Source organism: Bufo gargarizans, chromosome 2, assembly GCF_014858855.1.
Source record: "Bufo gargarizans isolate SCDJY-AF-19 chromosome 2, ASM1485885v1, whole genome shotgun sequence".
In the NCBI taxonomy this organism is placed as follows: Eukaryota; Metazoa; Chordata; class Amphibia; order Anura; family Bufonidae; genus Bufo; species Bufo gargarizans.
Genome location: NC_058081.1, coordinates 384,450,614 through 384,475,058, shown reverse-complemented (window position 1 = coordinate 384,475,058; position 24,445 = coordinate 384,450,614). Strand labels below are relative to the sequence as shown.

General features: G+C 43.9%; 1 protein-coding gene across 3 annotated transcripts in view; it reads left to right on the top strand.

The window, feature by feature from the left end:
* PDLIM4 (PDZ and LIM domain 4) overlaps window positions 1-24,445 on the top strand; it is a 409,933-nt gene that overhangs the window by 142,182 nt on the left and 243,306 nt on the right. For 2 of the 3 annotated variants that reach the window (XM_044277674.1, XM_044277676.1), the window contains exon 3: window positions 163-213. The exons of the other annotated variant lie outside the window; for it this stretch is intronic. In XM_044277674.1, the coding sequence (XP_044133609.1) occupies window positions 163-213 (51 nt within the window). The remainder of the gene's footprint in view (window positions 1-162; window positions 214-24,445) is intronic. 3 annotated transcript variants of the gene reach the window in all.

Here is a 24,445-nt window from a genome sequence, read left to right as displayed (position 1 = left end):
CCACAAGGTGGGCATTAGTGTACTGTGTAGTAGCATTTACCCTGCTATACATTGGCATGGCTCAGTCTTACAGGCCACCAAAACCCCCCTTGCTGGTGATTTCACAGGGGCAGTCACCATCCCTTCCTTATGTGATTATTATTTTTTTCTCTATCACCACAGGGACCTTGTTCTGGATCCAGTGCACATCACGCCAGCGACACCCTGGATGAGGTAGGACCAGATTTTATTAGGACTGGATGAGTGTAGCCATGCATTGGGCTTAGGGCTCTTTAACACGAGCGGATCCTGTGTGGGTAATCCACTGGGTGAAAGCGAGCCAAGCCCAGTTCTGGTCAGCAGAAGCACGGAGCATTAACATGATTGATAATGCTCCGTGCCTCTGTGATCTTTTTACTACAAAATCACGGTGACAACTTTATCTCACTGTGATTTTGTAGTAAAAAGGTCACAGAGAGGCATGGAGCATTATCAATCATGTTAATGTTCCTTGTCTCTGCTATCCGGAATGGGGCTTGGCTGTCTTTCACACAGCGGATTACCCGCACAGCATCTGCTTATATGAAAAAGGCCTTAGTGTAAAGAAAATCTGCCGCCTCTTTGTAAAAATGGGGAGTGCCCAATCCAAAGTTTGCACTCTGGCCCATAACACTCTAGTTACACCACTGTACTTATCCTTAGAATGCCCATTAAAAATCAGAATGAGGGGTAGCACACTTCACTTCTGTACTTGACCCAGCAACGTCCATATGAGTGTGGCTATGTCTTACTGTATACTACAGAATTTTAAGAACTGAAGCATGCAGTATATATCAAGTATATCAGAATGTTTAAACCTCACCACGGTTTACTGATCCTCTTGCCTCTCCTATTCAAGCTTGCCTATCAGTCTCTGCTTCCCGATTTCTCTACTCACGCAGGAAAAGAATGCTTAGTCGATCACTGGCTGATGAGGGTCACTGCTGTGTCCAGTGATTGGCTGAGCTGTCTTTACTGCATGTCGAGAGAGACCAAGTACCAGATCGGAATAGGAACGAAGCAGTGTAAGGTGAATTCTATTATATCACATCGTTGTGTGCTTTTTTTTTTTTTTTTAAATCTTAACTGGCCAGACAACCCCTAAGTTACTCTTACCTAAAGTGGAATGCCTCTTTTAAGGTGCTATCAGGCTTTATTAAAATATGTATTTGTTTTCCCCCTCTTTACAAATTTTTTTTTTTAGTTTTTTGTGTCTTGGTCCATTATACTCAATGGTTGTAGTGCTATTGACCAAAGGTGGAGTTAGATGACTGTCCTTATGTCTGATGGTCATATTAGTCTCATGTCTATAGTTCGCTTCACATGCAAAAAATATTCTTCAGCCGGTAAAGATAGAGAGGGAAATTTATCATTGTAGGTTTATTTGAGGTTAGTTTGTACATTAGAGTTTCTATGTGCACGTAGTAACATAGTTTGTGAGGCAGAAAAAAGACATCCGTCCAGTTCGACCTGTTATCCTGCAAGTTGATCCAGAGGAAGGCAAAAAAAAAACATGACGTGGAAGCCAATTTTCCTCATTTTAGGGGAAAAAAATCCTACCCAATTCCAATCAGGCAATCAGAATAACTCCCTGGATCAACGACTCCTCTCTAGTAGCTATAGCCTGTAATATTATTACACTCCAGAAATACGTCCAGGCCCCTCTTGAATTCCTTTATTGTACTCACCCTCACCACCTCCTCAGGCAGAGAGTTCCATAGTCTCACTGTTCTTACCGTAAAGAATCCTCTTCTATGTTTGTGTACAAACCTTCTTTCCTCCAGACGCAGAGGATGTCCCCTCGTCACAGTCACAGTCCTGGGGATAAATAGATGATGGGAGAGATCTCTGTACTGACCCCTGATATATTTATACATAGTTATTAGATCTCCCCTCAGTCGTCTTTTTTCTAAAGTGAATAACCCTAATGTTGATAATCTCTCAGGGTACTGTAGAACCCCCATTCCAGTTATTACTTTAGTTGCCCTCCTCTGAACCCTCTCCAGCTCTGCTGTGTCTTTCTGGTTCACAGGAGCCCCATAATCTTATTGGACTTGGCAGCAGCTTCCTAACACTGGTTTCTACAACTTAGTTTGCTGTTCACTAAAACCCCTTTTCCATGTCAGTGTTAGACTCCATTCACACATCCGTAATAATGGGTCCGCATCCGTTCCCCAAGTGCAGACCCATTCATTCTCTATGATGACGGAATGGATGCGGAGATCTGCTGGTCCGCGGCTCCCGAGAAAAATAGAACATGTTAGGAAATTTTCTATTATAGTGTCAGCAATGTGCGGCCTGCAAAATGCGGAACGCACATTGCTGGTGTCCGTGTTTTGTGGATCCGTAAAACACATAGGGATGTGTGAATTGACCCTTACCCAGTGTTTTACCATTTAGTATTTACTGGTGACTTATTTTTCCTAGTAATAAGGACACTTAAGGAGAAAGAATATACATAAATCATTAGCTTTCTCTGTGAAGTGCCTTTCCCCCTTCCATGCCATCAGTGTATTACCATTTAGTATTTATTTGTACTGCCCTGGCACTCTAGGGGCCCTAAAGTGTGAGAAGTCATTGGAATTTGGGCCCCTTTGCGCACCTAGGGTGCAAAAAAGTGTCACACATGTGGTATCACCGTACTCAGGAGAAGTAGGGCAATGTGTTTTGGGGTGTATTTTTACATATACCCATGCTGGGTGAGAGAAATATCTATGTAAATTGACAAATTTGTATAAAAAAAATGGAAAAAGTTGTCATTTACAGAGATATTTCTCACACACAGTATGGCTATATGTAAAAATACACACCAAAACACATTGCCCTACTTCTTCTGAGTACGGCGATACCACATGTGTGACACTTTTTTACAGCCTAGGTGCGCAAAGGGGCCAAAATTCCAATGAGTACATTTAGGATTTCACAGGGCATTTTTACGCATTTGGATTCCAAACTACTTCTCACGCTTTAGGGCCCCTAAAATTCCAGGGCAGTATAAATACCCCACAAGTGACCCCATTTTAGAAAGAAGACACCCCAAGGTATTCCGTGAGGGGTATGGTGAGTTCATGTAAAATTTTATATTTTGTCACAAGTTAGTGGAATATGAGACTTTGTAAGAAAAAAAATATATATATATATCATTTTCCGCTAACTTGTGACAAAAAATAAAAACTCCCATGAACTCACTATGCCCATCAGCAAATATCTTAGGGTGTCTACTTTTCGAAATGGGGTCATTTGTGGGGTGTTTCTACTGTCTGGGCATTGTAGAACCTCAGGAAACATGACAGGTGCTCAGAAAGTCAAAGTGCGTAAATTCACATTTTTGCACCATAGTTTGTAAACGCTATAACTTTTACCCAAACCAATAAATATACACTTATTGCATTTTTTTATCAAAGACATGTAGAACAATACATTTAGAGAAAAATTTATATAGAAATGTAGTTTTATTTGAAAAATTTTAAAACAGAAAGTTAAAAATTTCCTTTTTTTTGCAAAAATTTCGGTCAATTTTGATTAATATAAAAAAAAAGTAAAAATGTCGGCAGCAATGAAATACCACCAAATTAAAGCTCTATTAGTGAGAAAAAAGGAGGTCAAATTTATTTGGGTGGTAAGTTGTATGAGCAATAAGTAGTGCAGAATTGTAAAAGTGGTCTGGTCATTAAGGGGATTTAAGCTAGGGGAGCTGAGGTGGTTAAACTAATAACACACAAAGAATTAAATGTTACCATGTTTTTATTAACCCCATAGGGACACAGCCTTATTTCACCTTAAGGACCAGGCCAAATCCGACCACTGTCACTTTAAGTGCTGATAATTTCAAAACGCTTTGACTTATCCAGGCCGTTTCAGTTTTTCTACTTCCGTAATACATAGTAATATCCCCAAAAATTGTGATGACTTTACATTCCCCATATGTCTTCTTCATGTTTGAATTATTTTGGGAATGATATTTTATTTTTTGGGGATGTTACAAGGCTTAGAAGTTTAGAAGCAAATCTTGAAATTTTTCAGAAATTTACAAAAACCCAATTTTTAGGGACCAGTTCAGGTCTGAAGTCACTTTGCGAGGCTTACATAATAGAAACCACCCAAAAATGACCCCATCTAAGAAACTACACCCCTCAAGGTATTCAAAACTGATTTTACATACGTTGTTAACCCTTTAGGTGTTGCACAAGAGTTATTGGCAAATGGGGATGAAATTTGAGAATTTAATTTTTTGGTCTAATTTTCCATTTTAACCCATTTTTTCCACTAACAAAGCAAGGGTTAACAGCCAAATAAGACTGTATCTTTATTGCCCTGACTCTGCCGTTTACAGAAACACCCAATATGTGGCCGTAACCTACTGTACGGCCACACAGCGGGGCGTAGAGTGAAAGGTGCGCCGTTTGGTTTTTGGAGGGCTGATTTTTATGGACCTGTTTATTTACACTGTGTCCTGTTTCAACCCCCCTGATGCACCCATGGAGTAGAAACTCCCTAAAAGTGACCCCATTTTAGAAACTATGGGATAAGGTGGCATTTTTTGGGGGGACTATTTTTAGGGTACATATGATTTTTGGTTCCTCTACATTATATTTTTGTGAGGCAAGGTTACCAAAAATTGAAATTCTGAAATTTCATCTCCATTTGCCATTAACTGTTGATGAACACCTAAAGGGTTAATAAGGTTTGTATAATCAGTTTTGACTACCTTGAGGGGTGTAGTTTCTTAGAGGGGTCACTTTTAGGGAGTTTTTACTCTAGGGGCATCAGGGGGGCTTCAAAAGGGACATGGTATCAATAAAACAGGCCAACAAAATCGGCCTTCCAGAAACCATGTCGGTCCTTTCCTTTTGCGGCCTCCCTTTTACTGATACAGCAGTTTACAACCACAAATGTGGCATTTCTGTAAACTGCAGTATCAGGGTAATAAATATTAACTTTTGTTTGGTTGTTAACTTTTGTTTTGTTACCGGAAAAACGGATTGAAATGGAAAAGTGACAAAAATAGCGTTTTTGGCACCGTTTTTTTTTTTTTTTTTTTAACCGTGTTAATCTGGGGGGTTAGGTCATGGGATATTTTTATAGAGGATATTTTTATAGGCGATACCTAATAATAATAAGTTTCAAAAAAAAACTATTATTTAGGTTTTTGACTATATTATCCTTTTTGTTACCCCCCTAAAAATTTGTGTATCTCTCTAAAGTTTGTGTCATTTTTTAAAAAAATTTTTATCCGATTATCTTATGTGGGGGCTCATTTTTTGAGGGACGAGCGGACAGTTTTATTGGAACTATTTTGCGGGCTATATGACTTTTTGATCGCTTGCTATTAAACTTTTTGTTATGTAAGGTGACAAAAAAATCTATTTTTTTTCTTGACCGTGTTAATCTCGGGGGTTGGGTCAGGGGGTAATACCTAATAAGTCTTCTTTTAATAAATTATTTTTGTTTTTTGGGGTGTCTCAAGTCTGAGAGCCAGTTTTTTTTATCCAATGTCAGTGCTAAATTGGGATATAAATTTAGTCCTCCATGGAAGTCAATTGGACTCCCTGAAGCAACCAATAATGCAGAGGCCCGGATGATCGGGGCATGTGTTACACTGAGTTGTGGTGTCCTTCCGTATCCCCCTCCTGTGACACACTCTGCACCTTTTTAGGGTTTGTCCCTTCTTTCCAGTATGGTGGACCACATCTGGAAAGTGTTTGCGAGGGACGATCCGGGCGCCTACAGTTCCCGAGGTACTCCGGCCTGCTCTTTCCCGGTCCGAAAGGATCAGGGCCTCATAGAACTGGAGGAATGTCCCTGTGCTGCCAGCGCTTCGGGATAGTACAAAAGAGTTGTACATGGCAACCTGTACCAAGTAGACCGCAACTTTTTTGTACCATGCCCGGGTTTTTTAGCATGGCGTTATATGGCTTGAGGACTTGATCAGAGAGATCAACTCCTCCCATATACCGATTGTAGTCGACAATACAATCGGGCTTGAGGACCGTTGCCGCGGTACCTCGCACAGGGACAGGGGTAATGCAGTTACCATGAATTGTGGACAGCATAAGGACATCCCTCTTGTCCTTATACCTGACCAGCAACAGGTTTCCAGTGGTAAGGGCACGGGTCTCACCCCTGGGGATAGGTACCTGGAGGGGGAGGGCAGGGAGGCCGCGTTGATTTTTCCGCACGGTCCTACAAGCGTACGTGGATCTGGCGGCAAGGGACTGGAACAAGGGGATACTGGTATAAAAGTTATCCACGTACAGGTGGTAACCCTTATCCAGCAGTGGGTACATAAGGTCCCACACAAGTTTCTTGGTAACACCCAGAGTGGGGGGACATTCTGGGGGTTGAATCCGGGAATCTCGCCCCTCGTATATACAAAATTTGTAAGTGTACCCTTAGGTACTCTCACAAATTTTGTATAGCTTGACGCTATACCTCGCCCGCTTGGAGGGCACATACTGGCGGAAAATGAGTCTCCCCTTGAACGCAATGAGAGACTCATCAACCGCGACCTCTCTTCCAGGTACATAGGCCTCCATAAATTTGGCCTCAAAGTGATCGATGACCGGCCGTATCTTATACAGACGGTCATGGGCAGGATCACCTCGGGGAGGACATGCTGCATTATCGGAATAATGCAGACATTTCCGGATGGCCTCAAACCGGGAGTGTGTCATGGCCGTACTGTAAAGTGGAATCTGGTATAGGACGTCCCCACTCCAGTACAGCCTGACACTGGGTTTCTTGACCAGGCCCATATGCAGCACGAGGCCCTAAAATGTCCTCATTTCGGCTGCACTGACCGGCGTCCAGCCACCGGGCCTGGCCAAAAAGGAGCCCGGGTGTTGAGCAACGAACTGTTGGGCGTACAGATTCCTCTGCTCCACCATCAGATTTACCAGTGGGTCACTGAAAAAATTACAAAAAAAAGTCATATTCAGTGTAGCCCACTGTGGAAATCTGGATTCCTGATTTGCCTACAAAATCAGGAATCACGGGCTATTATCACAGGGTGCTCCGGTGGATTTAACTGGTGGGCCGGGAAATCAGTACGAACCCCAGAGCTGTTCGTACCAGGCTGGGCCACAGGGTCCCTAACATGGCGATCCCCTTGCTCCGCCTGGCGTTGTCTCCGCCGCCTTGGGGGTTCATCATGATCGCTGGATGATGAGGAGGACACGGATGACAACAGGAATGTGGGGTCATCCTCGTCCTCACTGGGACTCTCTGAGTCAGAGGCAAGCTGGGCGTATGCCTCCTTGGCCGAGAACGTCCGGCAGGCCATAGGGGAATGTGTGTCTTCGTGTGTGTGTTTGTGTGGAAATCTTTATTTTGTGTGCGTGTGTGTGGGGGCACGGGTGTTTACGAACCCTAAAACTAACAGAAAGAAAAAAAAATAACTAAAAAAAAAAGGCAAAAAATGTGAAAAAAAAAAACATTCAAAACCGCTGATCAACCGTCCGAAGTTGATCAGTGGTGGGGTTTGTGATGCGCCCCACAGTGGCCGGACGCTAAGAGTGCCGGCCACAGTCAGCGTACACAAAAAAAAAAAACTGCACCCAAAAAAAGTTGATGTGGGGGCAGGGGTGGGCAAGCGGCAGCACCCCTGGGGGGGGTCTAGGGTCACACTGCTGTGCTGTGGACCCCAGACACCCTAACTTAGGGTGATGCAATCAAAGTTGAACAAACTAACTTTCCCTTTTTTTTTTTCCTGCCTAACCCAAACTTTCCCTATGCTTTCCCTATGTACCTGAAGTTCAGATTGAGCTTCAGCTGGTTGAAAGATGGCCTTAATTTCTCCTGCAAAATGTCTTGATAAACTTGGGAATTCATGTTTCCTTTGATGATAACAATCCGTTCAGGCCCTGACGCAGCAGCCCTAAACCATGATTCCCCCACCATCATACTTCACAGTTGGGATGAGGTTTTGATGTTTGTGTGCTGTGCCTCCTTTTCTCCACACATAGTGTTGTGTGTTTCTTCCAAACAACTCAACTTTAGTTTCATCTGTTCACAGAATATTTTGCCAGTACTGCTGTGGAACATCCAGGTGCTCTTGTGCAAACTGTAAACGTGTAGCAATGTGTTTTTTGGACAGCAGTGGCTTGCTCTGTGGTATCCTCCTATGAAATCCATTCTTGTTTAGTGTTTTACATATCTTAGATTTGCTAACAGGGATGTTAGTATATGCCAGAGACTTTTGTAAGTCTTTAGCTTACCCTCTATGATTCTTCTTCACCTCATTGAGCAGTCTGCGCTGTGCTCTTGCAGTCATCTTTACAGGACCACCACATCTAGGGAGAGTAGCAGCAGTGCTGAACTTTCTCCATTTATAGACAATATGTCTTACCGTGGACTGATGAACAGCAAGGCTTTTGGAGATACTTTTATAACCCTTTCCAGCTTTATGCAAGTCAACAATTCTAAATTGTAGGTCTTCTGGGCACTCTTTTGTGCGAGGCATTATTCACATCAGGCAATGCTTCTTTTGAAAAGCAAACCCAGAACTGGTGTGTGTTTTTTTTATAGGGCAGGGCAGCTGTAACCAACACCTCCAATCTCATCTCATTGCTTGGACTCTAGTTGGCTGACACCTCACTCCAATTAGCTCTTGGAGATGCCATTAGTCTAGGGGTTCACATACTTTTTCCACCTGCACTGTGAATGTTTACATGGTGTGTTCAATAAAAACATAGTAACATTTAATTCTTTTTGTGTTATTAGTTTAAGAAGACTGTGATTGTCTATTGTTTTGACGTAGATGAAGGTCAGATCACATTTTAGGACCAATTTGTGCAGAAATCCATATCATTCCAAAAGGTTCAAATACTTTTTCTTGCAACTGTACATTGTTGCTGCCCATACATGGAGGGTGAAGATTTACTATAACTCTACTATATACAAGGATGTAAAGATGTGCATTATAATGTACAGTAATGTTATGAATCCATCATGGGTGAATGGGCCTAATGTTAGCACAGAAAAGGAAGCACACAGGAAGGACACAAAATCAAACTAGTTGCAAATGATATAATTTCATTTTGCTCTACGACACAGATACTTTTTCAGATGGGAGGGCATGAAGTAAATCAAACTTAGAGTCTTTCTATAAATCTTATACATGGAAATTGTGCAGATGTTCTCATTGCTTGAAAATGATCGCCACCATATAATAGGAGGGGACATGCGTGCACTATGGTTGGGCACTGTAATAATCCCATGGTCATACCCATTCTATAAGATCAGCTGGGCTATCCAACACAACACAATGTATGGTTACCCCAACATCTCCTGACCAGACTGCAAAAGTGGTATACATAAGACACAGTTCAACTAGAAGTAGGATTTGAATGCACTTAAGATCACAGAAGAAAAAGGACCAATTTATTGATATAAGGGCAGGCTAAAATACTTGTACCTGTTTCCAACAGCATACAGATAAGCTACGGTGTTATATGAGGGACGTGTTATATGAGGGACGTGGCTGGCCCTGTCTGCGTTCAAAATCTGGCGCCTGCGCTGTGCCTGTCTTCAGTCGGCTCAGGTGCACTGAGAGGAGGACGCTCGCTCGGCCACTCCTTCTTCAGTGCGCCTGCGCCGGGTGTAGATGTGACGTCATCGGTGCAGGCGCACTGAGGAAGGAGCGGCTGAGCGAGCGTCCTCCTCTCAGCGATCCTGCGCCGACTGAAGACAGGTACGGCGCAGGCGCCAGATTTTGAACGCAGACAGGGCCAGCCAGCGTTCGCTGGCCCTGTCAATCAACTTGAGGAGGGGGCGTCTTTATGAAAGGAGTAAGATGCGGCTGCTACCAGCAAGTAGCCGCCCTACTTGCTGTTAATGAGCTCATTTACATATTATAAAAGTCTGTTTTTTGAAGAAACTGCTGAAGGAAAATGAGTAAGAGCATTATATATTCATATCGCACTATAAGGTATCTTTCACACGGGCGTCATATTTTTGGCCCGGATAAGAGGCTAGTGTGGGAAAATGCGCAATTTTTCTGCGCAAGTGCAAAACATTGTAATGCGTTGTGCACTCGCGTGACAAAAATTGCACAGGTTTGGTACCCAAACCTGAACTTCTTCACAGAAGTTCGGGCTTGGGATTGATGTTCTGAAGATTGTATTATTTTCCCTAACATGGTTATAAGGGAAAATAATAGCATTCTGAATACAGAATGCATAGTAAAATAGTGCTGGAGGGGTTAAAAAAAAAATGTAAAAGTTAACTCACCTTCTCCTCTTGATCGCGTAGTTCCCAGTCTCTTTACTTCGTGAATGATGAGCTGTGGGCTAAAGGACCTGTGGTGACGTCAGATCACATGCTCCAATCACATGGTCCATCACCGTGGTGATGGAGCATGTGATCTGACATCACCACAGGTCCTTTAGCCCACAGCTCATCATTCAAGAAGTAAAGAGACCGGGAACTACGCGATCAAGAGGAGAAGGTGAGTTAAATTTTTTTTTTTTTTTTTTAACCCCTCCAGCACTATTATACTATGCATTCTGTATTCAGAATGCTATTATTTTCCCTTATAACCATGTTATAAGGGAAAATAATTCAATGAATAGACTGTCTCCTAGCAACCATGCGTGGAAATTGCACCGCATCCGCACTTGCTTTGCGGATGCTATGCGATTTTCACACACCCCATTCACTTCTATGGGGCTTGCGTCGCGTGAAAATTGCACAATATAGAGCATGCTGCGATTTTCACTCAACGCACAAGTGATGCGTGAAAATCACCGCTCATGTGCACAGCCCCATAGAAATGAATGGGTCAGGATTCAGCAATACGTTCACCTCACGCATTGCACCTGCGCGGAAAACTCGCCCGTGTGAAAGGGGCCTAAGGAATTTTAGCCACAAAAAAATATATATGACTTTGGTGGGGTGACAGAAGCCCTTTAACCAAGCACCATCCTGTTCCAGTGATTGATCAGCACTGATTGGGAAGAAATTGGGAAGATATCTTGTGAAAATCCTTTAAAGAAAAGTGGAGGCTGGTATAGTCGTTAAAGGAGTGCAACTCCATAGTAACACCCATGGTTTTAGAATGGGATGGGCAACAAGCTTATATAACTGTGATGGTCGTGTGCCCACATATTTTTAGTCAGTAATGTAAAAACAAATGATGGCACCTCCACTAGTATTCAATGGCTACAGTATGATAACAACTAAAAAGAAACAACCATGTTCCACAGTTCGAAATCTCCTGTTACAACTTGTAGACATAAAAAATGTATTATGAGAACATTGCTTATAGCTGCATAATATAACGGTGGAACTGTATCCATTGCATCTGTAAAAGTCAAGCTCTAGATTTATTAAGAGAGAAAAATTGCAGTCATTATACACTTTACATAAAGAGCCTGAAAAATAAAACTCTAGGTGTCTGTAGACATAATCAACGTAAAACCTAAGAAACTATGCACCAAATGGATCCGCTACAGACATAACAAAGCGAATACCAAACATCTGAGTGATAGAAAGGCATTAATAAAAATAATGTTCCCCCAACAGAGGCATATAAAGCCTAGAGGTCTGAATGAAGTAACTGTCGGAGACATATTAATAAGTTTTGTCCTCTATTTACTCCAGAGATATCTGCTTTCTAAACCAGTTCAAAGTCTTTGTAGCTCTTTATAGCTTTATATTACATTTATATACATAGCACAAATGTTAAATGGTAAATTACGGCACACGGTAAGGGAGCCATTTATACATTCGATCCTTATTCTGCTCTTGTCCTTTGTCATATGCAATCATCTATACTGCCTAGTATATGCCCACTTTACATAGAAAGGAATATCCTGCAATTTCCTCACTAACATGATTAGACTGTGCGGAATGAAAGCGAGTGCTGACAGACTATACGTTTGGTGGAAGACCATGAATAATTACTCATTTGATGTATTACTAGTAAGCATCAGGGAGGAATTACCATGGTTTATGTTTGTAGATTGATGGGATTAGGAAATATTCTTTTTGACTATGACATTTTCACAAAAGGATGCGACGATTAATGAGTCGTTGATTTCATAAAACAGCCACAATTAATTGCTGCAAATCTTTTACACCAAAAAACAATGCAGCGTAATTATTCTGCTGCTAATACCTATTACTGTCCCCACCCTTACTCCTCATGAGAATCTTTCCTTTCCTTTAAAACGCCCTCATTATGTCATACTGTGCTTACAGCTGCACTCTGACTTGGCCGTCAAGGCTTTGCCTGTCTGGATCACACAGTACCTGCAAACTGCTATATAATTAAATTTTATTATATTTCACATATTTTATACCATAGCATCATGTATACATACAGTGCAGGAAGAGCCATGGCAACAGTCAAGATAGAGCCCAATTGGGGGAAAGGAGGTGTCCTGTTATTGTCAAGAAGGGTGAGATGACTCTTCAACCATTCAGACACCTCCTTATTGAGTCTTACAACACTCACTGGGGCCTCTTCTGTCCATCACCCCATATATGCAGCAGTGCTGAATCTATGACATACACCCTAAGCACACGCAACATAAGTTCACATTACATTTCCAATAATAGTACAGTGGAGCCCAGCAATATTATGTTGCTAGTACAGATTTGCTATGTTAATAAGTTGAATTATTTTTTTTATGGAATTGTCAATGGCGATTGTCACAAGGTAGATAACACATTTATTACATAGCAAAATGTGTACAAATCTGAATTTAAAGTGTACCATTATTGCCAGGTGTGTTTTCTGAATGTCATTTTGTGAGTGCATGAGGAATAACACTATATTTGGTCTTTATATGACTTATATTGTGCCCTCTCATAAGCAGCAGCAGTATGAAGAAGCATATTATACAGCAGTAGTGAGCAGTTTAGCTGTAAATCCAGCAATGGGGTGAGATAGGAAACTTACTAGTGCTATCAGCTGTGTCTATGCGCTTCTGTCTCTTTCCAGCAGCTGCTCCTTCCCCTTTCTATAGACGTCTAATGGGGTCTATGGGCATCATGTAACTGCATCCCTCAGTAAGCTACTTTAGTATAGGCCATTAACCACCTCAGCTACCCTAGCTTAAACCCCCTTAATGACCAGACCACTTTTTACAATTCTTCACTACACTACTTTCACCGTTTATTGCTCGGTCATGCAACTTGCCACCCAAATGAATTTTACCTCCTTTTCTTCTCACTAATAGAGCTTTCATTTGGTGGTATTTCATTGCTGCTGACATTTTTACTTTTTTGTTATTAATCGAAATTTACTGGTTTTTTTGCAAAAAATTTACATTTTTCACTTTCAGTTGTAAAATGTTTCAAATAAAACTACATTTCTATATAAACTTTTTGCAAAATGTATTGTTCTACGTGTCTTTGATTAAAAAAATACAATAAGTGTATATTGGTTTGCGCAAAAGTTATAGCGTTTACAAACTATGGTACAAAAATGTGAATTTCTGCATTTTGAAGCAGCTCTGACTTTCTGAGCACCTGTCATGTTTCCTGAGGTCCTACAATGCCCAGACAGTAGAAACACACCACAAATGACACCATTTCGGAAAGTAGATACCCTAAGGTATTCGCTGATGGGCATAGTAAGTTCATAGAAGTTTTTATTTTTTGTCACAAGTTAGCAGAAAATTATGATTTTTTTTTTTCTTATAAAGTCTCATATCCCACTAACATGTGACAAAAAATAAAAACTTCCATGAACTCACTATGCCCATCACGAAATACCTTGGGGTGGCTTCTTTCCAAAATGGTGTCACTTGTGGGGTATTTATACTGCCCTGGCATTTTAGGGGCCCTAATGCGTGAGAAGTAGTTTGAAATCCAAATGTGTAAAAAATGGCCTTTGAAATCCTAAATGTGCTCTTTAGAATTTGGGCCCCTTTGCCCACCTAGGCTGCAAAAAAGTGTCACACATGTGGTATCGCCGTACTCAGAAGACGTAGGGCAATGTGTTTTGGGGTGTATTGTTACATATACCCATGCTGGGTGAGAGAAATATCTCTCTAAATGTCAACTTTTCCAAAATTTTTATACACAGTTGTCATTTTAGAGAGATATTTCTCTCACCCAGCATGGGTATATGTAAAAAGACACCCCAAAACACATTGCTCAACTTCTCCCGAGTACAGCGATACCACATGTGTGACACTTTTTTGCAGCCTAGGTGCGCAAAGGGGCCCAAATTCCTTTTAGGAGGGCATTTTTAGACATTTGGATTCCAGACTTCTTCTCACGCTTTAGGGCCCCTAAAATGCCAGGGCAGTATAAACACCCCACATGTGACCCCATTTTGGAAAGACACCCCAAGGTATTTCGTGATGAGCATAGTGAGTTCTTGGAAGTTTTTATTTTTTGTCACAAGTTAGTGGAATATGAGACTGTAAGAAAAAAAAAAACACAAAAAAAACAAAAACATAATTTTCCGCTAACTTGTGACAAAAAATAAAAACTTCTATGAACTCACTATGCCCATCAGCGAATACCTTAGTGTGTCTTCTTTCCAAAATGGGGTCATTTGTGGGGTGTTTGTACTGCCCTGGCATTTGAGGGTCTCCGCAATCATTACATGTATGGCCAGCATTAGGAGTTTCTGCTATTCTCCATATATTGAGCATACGGGTAATGAGATATTTTTTTTTCGTTCAACCTCTGGGCTGAAATAAAAAATGAACGGCACAGATTTCTTCATTCGCATCGATCAATGTGGATGAAAAAATCTCTGCCAAAAAAAAAGGAAAGGAAAGGCGTCTGCCAGGACATAGGAGCTCCGTCCAACATCCAAACCCACTGAACTTTATAATAACATTTGAGCAGAACATTAACTTTATTGAACTTTTGGAACAGAACATTAACTTTTTTGCTTACCAGTGATTTATTTATTTTTTTACCTTTTTATAGGACAAACCTCTCCTTCCCCTTGGGGCAATGTGCAAAGTGCAAATCACCCAGAGATGTGGCGAAGTACATTATGCACTTTGTCCCAGGTGAAAGGAGAGGTTTGCAGCAGCTGTGAGTGAAAGGGCCCAAACAGCCCTGTGTGCCTGTCCTGTGTAACGTAATCCCTATGCTAATAGTGTACCTGTGTGTGGTACTTCCGGAAACACTTCCCTAAGCATAGGGCAGGGTGGTCAGGGCAGTCAGGACAGAAATAGCGGGTGTCACGCCTTATTCTTTTCCTGCTACAGACACATTTTTCGGGGTGGCGCTTGGGTTGAGGTACCAGCAACGACATTGGGGAAATGTCGCTCGTGTAGACGGCTCACTACACTGGTGGATGGGGCCACGGAACCTCCTGGATACAGGAGGTTCTCGATGATCTCTTCCTGAAATTTGAGGAAGGATCCTGTTCTCCCAGCCTTACTGTAGAGAACAAAACTATTATATACAGCCAATTCAATTAAATATACAGACACCTTCTTATACCAGCGTCTGGTGTGGCGGGACACTAAATAGGGAGCCAACATCTGGTCATTGAAGTCCACCCCTCCCATGAACAAATTATAGTCGTGGACCGAAAGCGGCTTTTCAATGACACTGGCTGCTCGTTCAATTTGTATTGGCGTGTCTGCGTGAATGGAGGAGAGCATGTAAACGTCACGCTTGTCTCTCCATTTCACCTTGAGCAGTTTTTCGTTACACAAGGCAGCCCTCTCCCCCCTTGCAAGATGGGTGGTAACGAGCCGTTGGGGGAAACCCCGGCGACTAGGTTGCGCGGTACCACAGCAGCCAATCTGTTCTAGGAACAAATGCCTGAAGAGGGGCACACTTGTGTAGAAATTGTCCACATAAAGATGGTACCCCTTGCCAAATAAGGGTGACACCAAGTCCCAGACTGTCTTCCCACTGCTCCCCAGGTAGTCAGGGCAACCGACCGGCTCCAGGGTCTGCTCTTTACCCCCATAGATCCGAAATTTGTGGGTATAGCCTGTGGCCCTTTCACAGAGCTTATACAATTTGACTCCATACCGGGCGCGCTTGCTTGGGATGTATTGTTTGAAACCAAGGCGCCCGGTAAAATGTATAAGGGACTCGTCTATGCAGATATTTGCTCAGGGGTATGCAAATCTGCAAATTTGGTGTTAAGGTGGTCTATCAGGGGCCGAATTTTGTGGAGCCGGTCAAAAGCTGGGTGGCCTCTGGGACGAGAGGTGCTGTTGTCACTAAAGTGCAGGAAACGCAGGATGGTCTCAAATCGTGTCCTGGACATGGCAGCAGAGAACATGGACATGTGATGAATTTGGTTCGTGGACCAATATGACCGCAATTCATGCTATTTTGTTAGTCCCATGTTGAGGAGAAGGCCCAGAAAAATTTTAATTTTTCAAACTTGGACTGGTTTCCACCGGAAAGGCTGGGCATAAAAGCTTCCCGGGTTGGCGGATATAAATTGAGTGGCATACCGATTTGTTTCTGCCACAACTAAGTCCAAGAGCTCCGCAGTCAAGAACAGCTAAAAAAATCCCAGGGCCGAACTGATCTGAGATGTCTCAACCCGAACTCCAGACTGGGTGGTGAAAGGGGGAAATACAGGTGCGGCTGAAGTTGGGGTCTGCCAATAAGGGTTTGCCAGCACCTCAGGGATTCTAGGGGCTCTACGGGCCTGTCTGTGCGGTGGCTGCGACGGGGTAACTACTGCACGTGCCACCCTACCAGCTTCAACTGCCCTTCTAGGGCTCACCACTTCACCATGTTGTACGGCAGTGCTGGTACTAGGTCCAGGATGGGCTGCGCTGCTGGTGTATGCCTCACCACATAATCCGACAGCGCCAGCCCCACTCTGCTGCCCTTCAAGCGGATCATGCGCAACCTGTGGTCTAGCGACACGGGGCCAGGTATGCCTGGTGCTATCAGGGACCACAACCTCCTCGTCCGAACTTTGAGTCAGACTGCCACAGCTTTCTACAGGTTCATATTCTGACCCGCTAGATTTATCAGATGAGGGTTCCCATTCCTCATCCGACTGGGTCAGAAGCCTGTAGGCCTCTTCAGAAGAATACCCCCTTTTTGACATTTGGGCTACTAAATTTAGGGATATTCCCTGATACTACCCAAGAAAAAAAGCAAGCCTGTCTTACAAATGGGAGGCTAGCGAAGTACCGGAGGCCTCTGCGGTTGATAAAAAAATATCAAAACTGATTTTTTTTATCGCCGCAGCGCTTGTAAAGTGATTGTGCAGTGATAAAAAATATATATTTTTTTGTCACTGCGGCGGGGCGGGCGTGGGTGAACGCACGTGTGGGCGACTGATCAGGCCTGATCGGGCAAAAACTGCGTTTTGGGTGGAGGGCGAACTAAGGTGACACTAATACTATTATAGATCTGACTGTGATCAGTTTTGATCACTTGCAGATACTATAAAAGTACAAATGCTGATTAGCGATACGCTAATCAGCGAATAAGTGACTGCAGTGCTGTGGGCTGGGCGCTAAACGATCGCTAAACTACCTAACCAAAATTACAGTTTACACTGATCACTTTTTTCCCTTTCACTAGTGATTGACAGGGGCAAGAAGGGGTGATCAAGGGGTTAATTGGGGTGCAGGGGGGTGATCTGGGGCTATGTGTGGTATTTGGTGCTACTCACTGTGATGCCTGCTCCTCTGCTGAGACCAACCAATGAAAAGGACCAGCAGAGGAGCAGAGAAGCCATTTAACACATTATATTTGCAAATATAATGTGTTAGATGGCTTCTGATTTGAGATTTTAAAAATCGCCAGCCTGTCAGCAACGATCATTGGCTGGCAGGCTGGTGACACAATTGTGCTTGAACTTTTGCCGGCCCGCGATGCGCATGCGCGGGCCGGCTCAGACCAAAATCTTGCGTCTCGCGAGATGATGCACGGATGCGTCCAGGAGGAATGAATCGACCGCCTCCACGACGCATCCGTGCGTTACGCGGTCAAGAGGAGGTTAAAAGGGTTTTCCGAAATTTTAATACCGATGATCTATTCAATAGATAGGTCATTAATAGCTGATTGGTGTGGGTCCAACACTGGGACCCCCGTTGATCAGCTGTTTGAGAAGACACCGGTTCTCCTGTGAGTACTGCAGCCTTCTCTATGTTTACCAAGCACAGAGCTATACATTGTATAGCGGCTGTGTTTGGTGTTGAGCTCAGCCCCATTCACTTCAATGGGGCTGAGCTGCGCCTAGGCCGTGTGACTAATGAACGTATCGTCACTGGCTTAGGGAAAGCAACGAGAAGGCAGTGCCACTACTGCGAGCACAGCTGCCTTCTCAAACGGCTAATTGGTGCGGGTCCCTGGTATCAGACCACCACAATCAGTATTTAAAGCTTGGAAAAACCCTTTAACTCTGCTACCTGGTTATTCTACCTCTGCCCTCATTTCTCCTTTGCCTCCTTCTGCCAATCCCTTTACTGGTTTACCTTGCCCAGCAAATTCAGTTCAACAAACTAACAACTACATATAAGGCCATCCACACTCTGTCCACTCCTTACATTTCTGATCTACTTTCCAGTTACATCTCTACACGTAATCTCCAATCCTCTTAAGACCTCCTCCTTTTGTTCTCCTCTTGTCTGTGCAAAAAAACTATTGTCTACAGGATTTCTTATGTTCATTTCCTACACTCTGGAAATCACTACCCTAGCTCATCAGACTCTTCTCCCAACAGCCAAACCTTAAAAAATAACCTGAATACCCACCTTTTCAGGAAAGCCTACCACCTGCAATAAGCATGCTGCCACCACACCGCCAAACAAGCAACCCTCACCTAGTGTGTCTGTCCTCACCCCCTCTGTAGCAGTCTGTTAATAAGTTGATGCTTATTGTACTTGTGCCGTTTTATATTATGTTTGTATACCTCCTCAAAGGCTACTTTCACACTTGCGTTTGGAGCAGATCCGTCTGGTGTCTGCACAGACGGATCCGCTCCTATAATGCAAACGATGGTATCCATTCAGAACTGATCCGTCTGCATTATATTTCATAACAAAATCTAAAAGTTAGTCAGACGTTTGACATTGACACAATATGGTGCAATTCAAAACGGATCCGTCCCCCATTGACTTTCAATGTAAAGTCTGGACGGATCCGTTTGGAATTGCACCATATTGTGTCAATGTCAAACGGATCCGTCCCCATTGACTTACATTGTAATTCTGGATGGATCCGTTTGGCTCCGCACGGCCAGACGGACACCCTGCAGGTTGCGTTCGGGTGTCCACCTGCTGAGCGGAACGGAGGCCAAACGGTGCCATACTGATGCATTCTGAGCAGAGTGTGGCACTGGGGCTGTACGGATCCGTTCGGGGGCGCTTGTGAGAGCCTTTAAACGGAATTCACAAGCGGAACCCCGAACGCAAGTGTGAAAGTAGCCTTAGATCTACAGCGCCATGGGATTAACCCCTTAGGGTCATAGCCTTATTTCACCTTAAAGGGCTTATGTCACCCCAGTAAAGTCTTTTTTGGGGGGCTAGTTAAATTGCAGTATAAGGAATTTAACTAGCCCCCCCCCCAAAAAAAAAAAAGACCTTAGTGGGGTGACAGAAGCCCTTTAAGGACCAGGCCATTTTTTTGCAAATCTGACCAGTGTCACTTTAAGTGCTGATAACTTTAAAACGCTTTGACTTATCCAGGCCATTCTGAGATTGTTTTTTCGTCACATATTGTACTTCATGACAGTGGTAAAATGAAGTAAAAAATAATTTTGGGCATAAAAAAATACCTAATTTACAAATAATTTGGAAAAATTTGCAAATCTCCAAGTTTCCATTTCTCTACTTCTGTAATACATAGTAATACCCCCAAAAATTGTGATGACTTTACATTCCCTATATGTCTACTTAATGTTTGAATTATTTGGGGAATATATATATTTTAGAAGTTTAGAAGCAAATCTTGAAATTTTTCGGAAATTTACAAAAAAACTTTTTAGGGACCACTACAGGTCTGAAGTCACTTCGCAAGGCTTACATAATAGAAACCACCCAAAAATGACTCTAAGAAACTACACCCCTCAAGGTATTCAAAACTGATTTTACATACGTTGTTAACCCTTTAGGTGTTGCACAAGAGTTATTGGCAAATGGGGATAAAATTTGCGAATTTTATTTTTTTGTCTGATTTTCCATTTTAACCCATTTTTTCCACTAACAAAGCAAGAGTTAACAGCCAAACAAGACTGTATCTGTATTTCCCTGACTCTGCCGTTTACAGAAACACCCAATATGTGGCCGTACACTACTGTACGGCCACACAGCGTGGCGTAGAGGGAAAGGTGCGCCGTTTGGTTTTTGGAGGGCTGATTTTTATGGACCGGTTTATTTACACAGTGTCCTGTTTCAACCCCCCCTGATGCACCCCTGGAGTAGAAACTCCCTAAAAGTGACGCCATTTTGGAAACTACGGGATATGTTTGGAAACTACGGGTTAGGCTACTTTCACACTAGCGTTCGGCTGTCCGCTCGTGAGCTCCGTTTGAAGGGGCTCACGAGCGGACCCGAACGCTTCCGTCCAGCCCTGATGCAATCTGAATGGATGCGGATCCGCTCAGACTGCATCAGTCTGGCGGCGTTCAGCCTCCGCTCCGCTCAGCAGGCGGACACCTGAACGCTGCTTGCAGCGTTCGGGTGTCCGCCTGGCCGTGCGGAGGTGTGCGGATCCGTCCAGACTTACAATGTAAGTCAATGGGGACGGATCCGTTTGAAGATGCCACAATATGGCTCAATCTTCAAGCAGATCCGTCCCCCATTGACTTTCAATGTAAAAGTCTGGACGGATCCGCTCAGGCTAATTTCACACTTAGCTTTTTTTTTGGCCAATTTAATGCAGACGGATCCGTTCTGAACGGAGCCTCCGTCTGCATTAATATGATCGGATCCGTTCAGAACGGATCCGATCGAACGCTAGTGTGAAAGTAGCCATAGGTGGCATTTGTTGGGGGACTATTTTTAGGGTACATATGATTTTTGGTTACTCTATATTACATTTTTGTGAGGCAAGGTTACCAAAAATTGAAATTCTGAAATTTCATCTCCATTTGCCATTAACTGTTGAGGAACACCTAAAGGGTTAATAAAGTTTGTATAATCAGTTTTGAATACCTTGAGTGGTGTAGTTTCTTAGATGGGGTCACTTTTAAGGAGTTTTTACTCTAGGGGAGCATCAGGGGGGCTTCAAAAGGGACATGGTGTTAATAAAAATTGCCATCAAAATCGGCCTTCCAGAAACCATGTCGGTCCTTTCCTTTTGCGGCCTCCTTTTTACTGATACAGCAGTTTACGACCACAAATGTGGCATTTCTGTAAACTGCAGTATCAGGGTAATAAATATTAACTTTTGTTTGGTTGTTAACCCTTGTTTTGTTACCGGAAAAAACGAATTGAAATGGAAAAGTGCCAAAAATAGCGGTTTTTCTTTTTTATCCGATTATCTTATGTGGGGGCTCATTTTTTGCGGGATGAGAGGACGGTTTTATTGGCACCATTTTGGGGGCTATACGACTTTTTTAATCTGCTATTATTAAACTTTTTATTATATAAGGTGACAAAAAAAATCTTTATTTGCACTTTTTTTTTTCTTCTGGACAGTGTTAATCTGTGGGGTAAGGTCATGGGGTATTTTTATAGAGGAGATTATTACCGACACGGCGATACCTAATATGTCTACTTTTAATACATTTTTTTTGGGGTGTCTCAAGAACCATTTTTTTAATCCGATGTCAGTGCTAAATTGGGATATAAATTTAGTACTCCATGGAAGTGTGATACTCCCTGAAGCAACCGTCAATGCAGAGGCCCGGATGATCGGGGCAACGTGTCGCACTGAGTAGTGGTGTCCTTCCGTATCCCCCTCCTGTGACACACTCTGCACTTTTTTGGGGTTCATCCCTTCTTTCCAGTATGGGGTACCACACCTGGAGAGTGTTGGCCAGGGACGATCCGGGCGCCTACAGTTGCTGAGGTACTCCGGCCTGCTCTTTCCCGGTCCGAAAAGATCAGGGCCTTGAGGACTGCCTCATAGAACTGGAGGAATGTCCCTGTGTTGCCAGCGCTCCGGGACAGCACAAAAGAGTTGTATATGGCAACCTGCACCAAATAGACCACAACACTTTTTTGTACCATGCCCAGGTTTTGGGCATGACGTTATATAGCTTGAGGACTTGATCAGAGAGATCAACTCCTCCCATATACCGATTGTAGTCGACGATGCAATCGGGCTTTAGGACCGTTGCCGCGGTACCTCGCACAGGGACAGGGGTGATGCCGTTACCATGAATTGTGGACAGCATAAGGACATCCCTCTTGTCCTTATACCTGACCAGCAACAGGTTTCCAGTGGTAAGGGCACGGGTCTTGAATAATGCAGATATTTCCGGATGGCCTCAAACCGGGAGCGTATCATGGCCGTACTATAAAGTGGGGTCTGGTATAGGACGTTCCCACTCCAGTACAGCCTGACACTGGGTTTCTTGACCAGGCCCATGTGCAGCACAAGGCCCCAAAATGTCCTCATTTTGGCTGCACTGACCGGCATCCAGCCACCGGGCCTGGCCAAAAAGGAGCCCGGGTGTTGAGCAACGAATTGTTGGGCGTACAGGTTCGTCTGCTCCACCATCAGATTTACCAGTGGGTCACTGAAAAAATGACAAAAAAAGTAATATTCAGTGTAGCCCACTGTGGAAATCTGGATTCCTGATTGGCCTACAAAATCAGGAATCACGCGCTCGTATCACTCTGGGCTACACCAGATTTAACTGGTGGGCTGGGAAACCAGTATAAGCCCCAGAACTGCTCGTACTAAGCTGGGCCACAGGGTCTCTAACATGGCGGTCCCCTTGCTTCGCCTGGCAGCGTCTCCGCCGCCTTGGGGCCTCATCATCATTGCTAGATGATGAGGAGGACGCTGATGACAACAGGAATGTGTGGTCATCCTCGTCCTCACTTGGGACTCTCGGAGTCAGTGTCAAGCTGGGCGTATGCCTCCTCGGCCGAGAACATCCGGCGGGCCATAGGGGAGTGTGTGTCTGCGTGTGTATGTGCGTATGTGTAAATCTTTATTTGGTGCGCGTGTGTGTGGGGGCACGGGTGTTTACGAACTTGCCCTAAAACTAACAGAAAAAAAAAAAAAAGGGCAAAAAACGTGAAAAAAAAAATCAAAACCGCTTATCAACCGTCCGAAGTTGATCAGCGGTGGGGTGTGTGATGCGCTAACAGTGGCCGGACGCTAAGAGTGCCAGCCACAGTCAGCGTACACAAAAACTGCACCCAAAAAAAGTAGGCGGGGGGGGGGCAAGCGGCAGCACCCCTGGGGGATCTACTGTGCTGTGGACCCCAGACACCCTAACTTAGGGTGATGCAAACTAACTTTCCCTTTATTTTCCCTGCCTAAGGCCTCATGCACATGACAGTATTTTTTCACGGTCCGCAAAATGGGGTTCCGTTGTTCCGTGATCCGTGTCCGTTTTTCCTTCAGTGTGTCTTTCTTGATTTTTGGAGGCTCACCAGACTAGAAAAGTGAAAAAAAATATTTTTCAAGTTTGCCTTGGAAATTATAGGAAAAAAAACGGACGCGGATGACAATCTTGTGTGCCTCCGTGTTTTTTCAAAGACCCATTGATTTGAATAGGTCCACGAACCGTTGTCCGTCCAAAAAATGGGACAGGTCGAATTTTTTTGTCGGACAGGAAACTCAGATCACGGACGCGGATGACAAACGGTGCATTTTCCGAGTTTTCAACGGACCCATTGAAAGCAAATAAAAAGGCTGGGTTCACACCTGAGCGTTTTACAGCGCGTTCCTACGCGCTGTAAAACGCTTAACAGGGAGAAACCAATGCTTCCCTATTGGAATGGTTCTCACCTGGGAGTACATGAGCTTCTTTGTCCCTATTGGAATGGTTCTCACCTGGAAGTACATGAGCTTCTTTGTCGCGTCTTGTCGCGTGTTCCCGTACATAGACTTCTGGGAACACGTGACAATGGGCGTTCGCTTGTCTCTGTATGCGCGATTGCAAACGCCCGTACAAACGCGCATACAGGGGTTCGACAGCCGGTCCTCCTAGTACTCCCACAAGGGCATTCAGCAGTTTTTCGCTTCGGAAGGGCAGAAGGTAACAGGCCGCGATTCCGGCGGGGCTGCTCTCCCATATGCAGCACGCGAACTTAACATCGCTGCGCACCCATACAAGCCCTTAACAAGCCCGAAGCCCGCTGAGAAAGTCGAGAATATACGTCTCACTATGAGCCAGTCCCAGTCGCCTGCGACGGGTCGGAAGAGGGACTCACCGCTGCCTCACTCGGCCCATGTTGTGAACGGAGGAGACATGAGGCAGGCGCCATCTTGCCAATCCGCACGAGATCCCATGCCACTGACTCAATCATCAGTGTCCCTGCACCCGCAAGCCCTATCCCAGTCCTCTCCTCCAACAGAACCGGATGATCCATCCTGGGACTGGAGAGCTCAT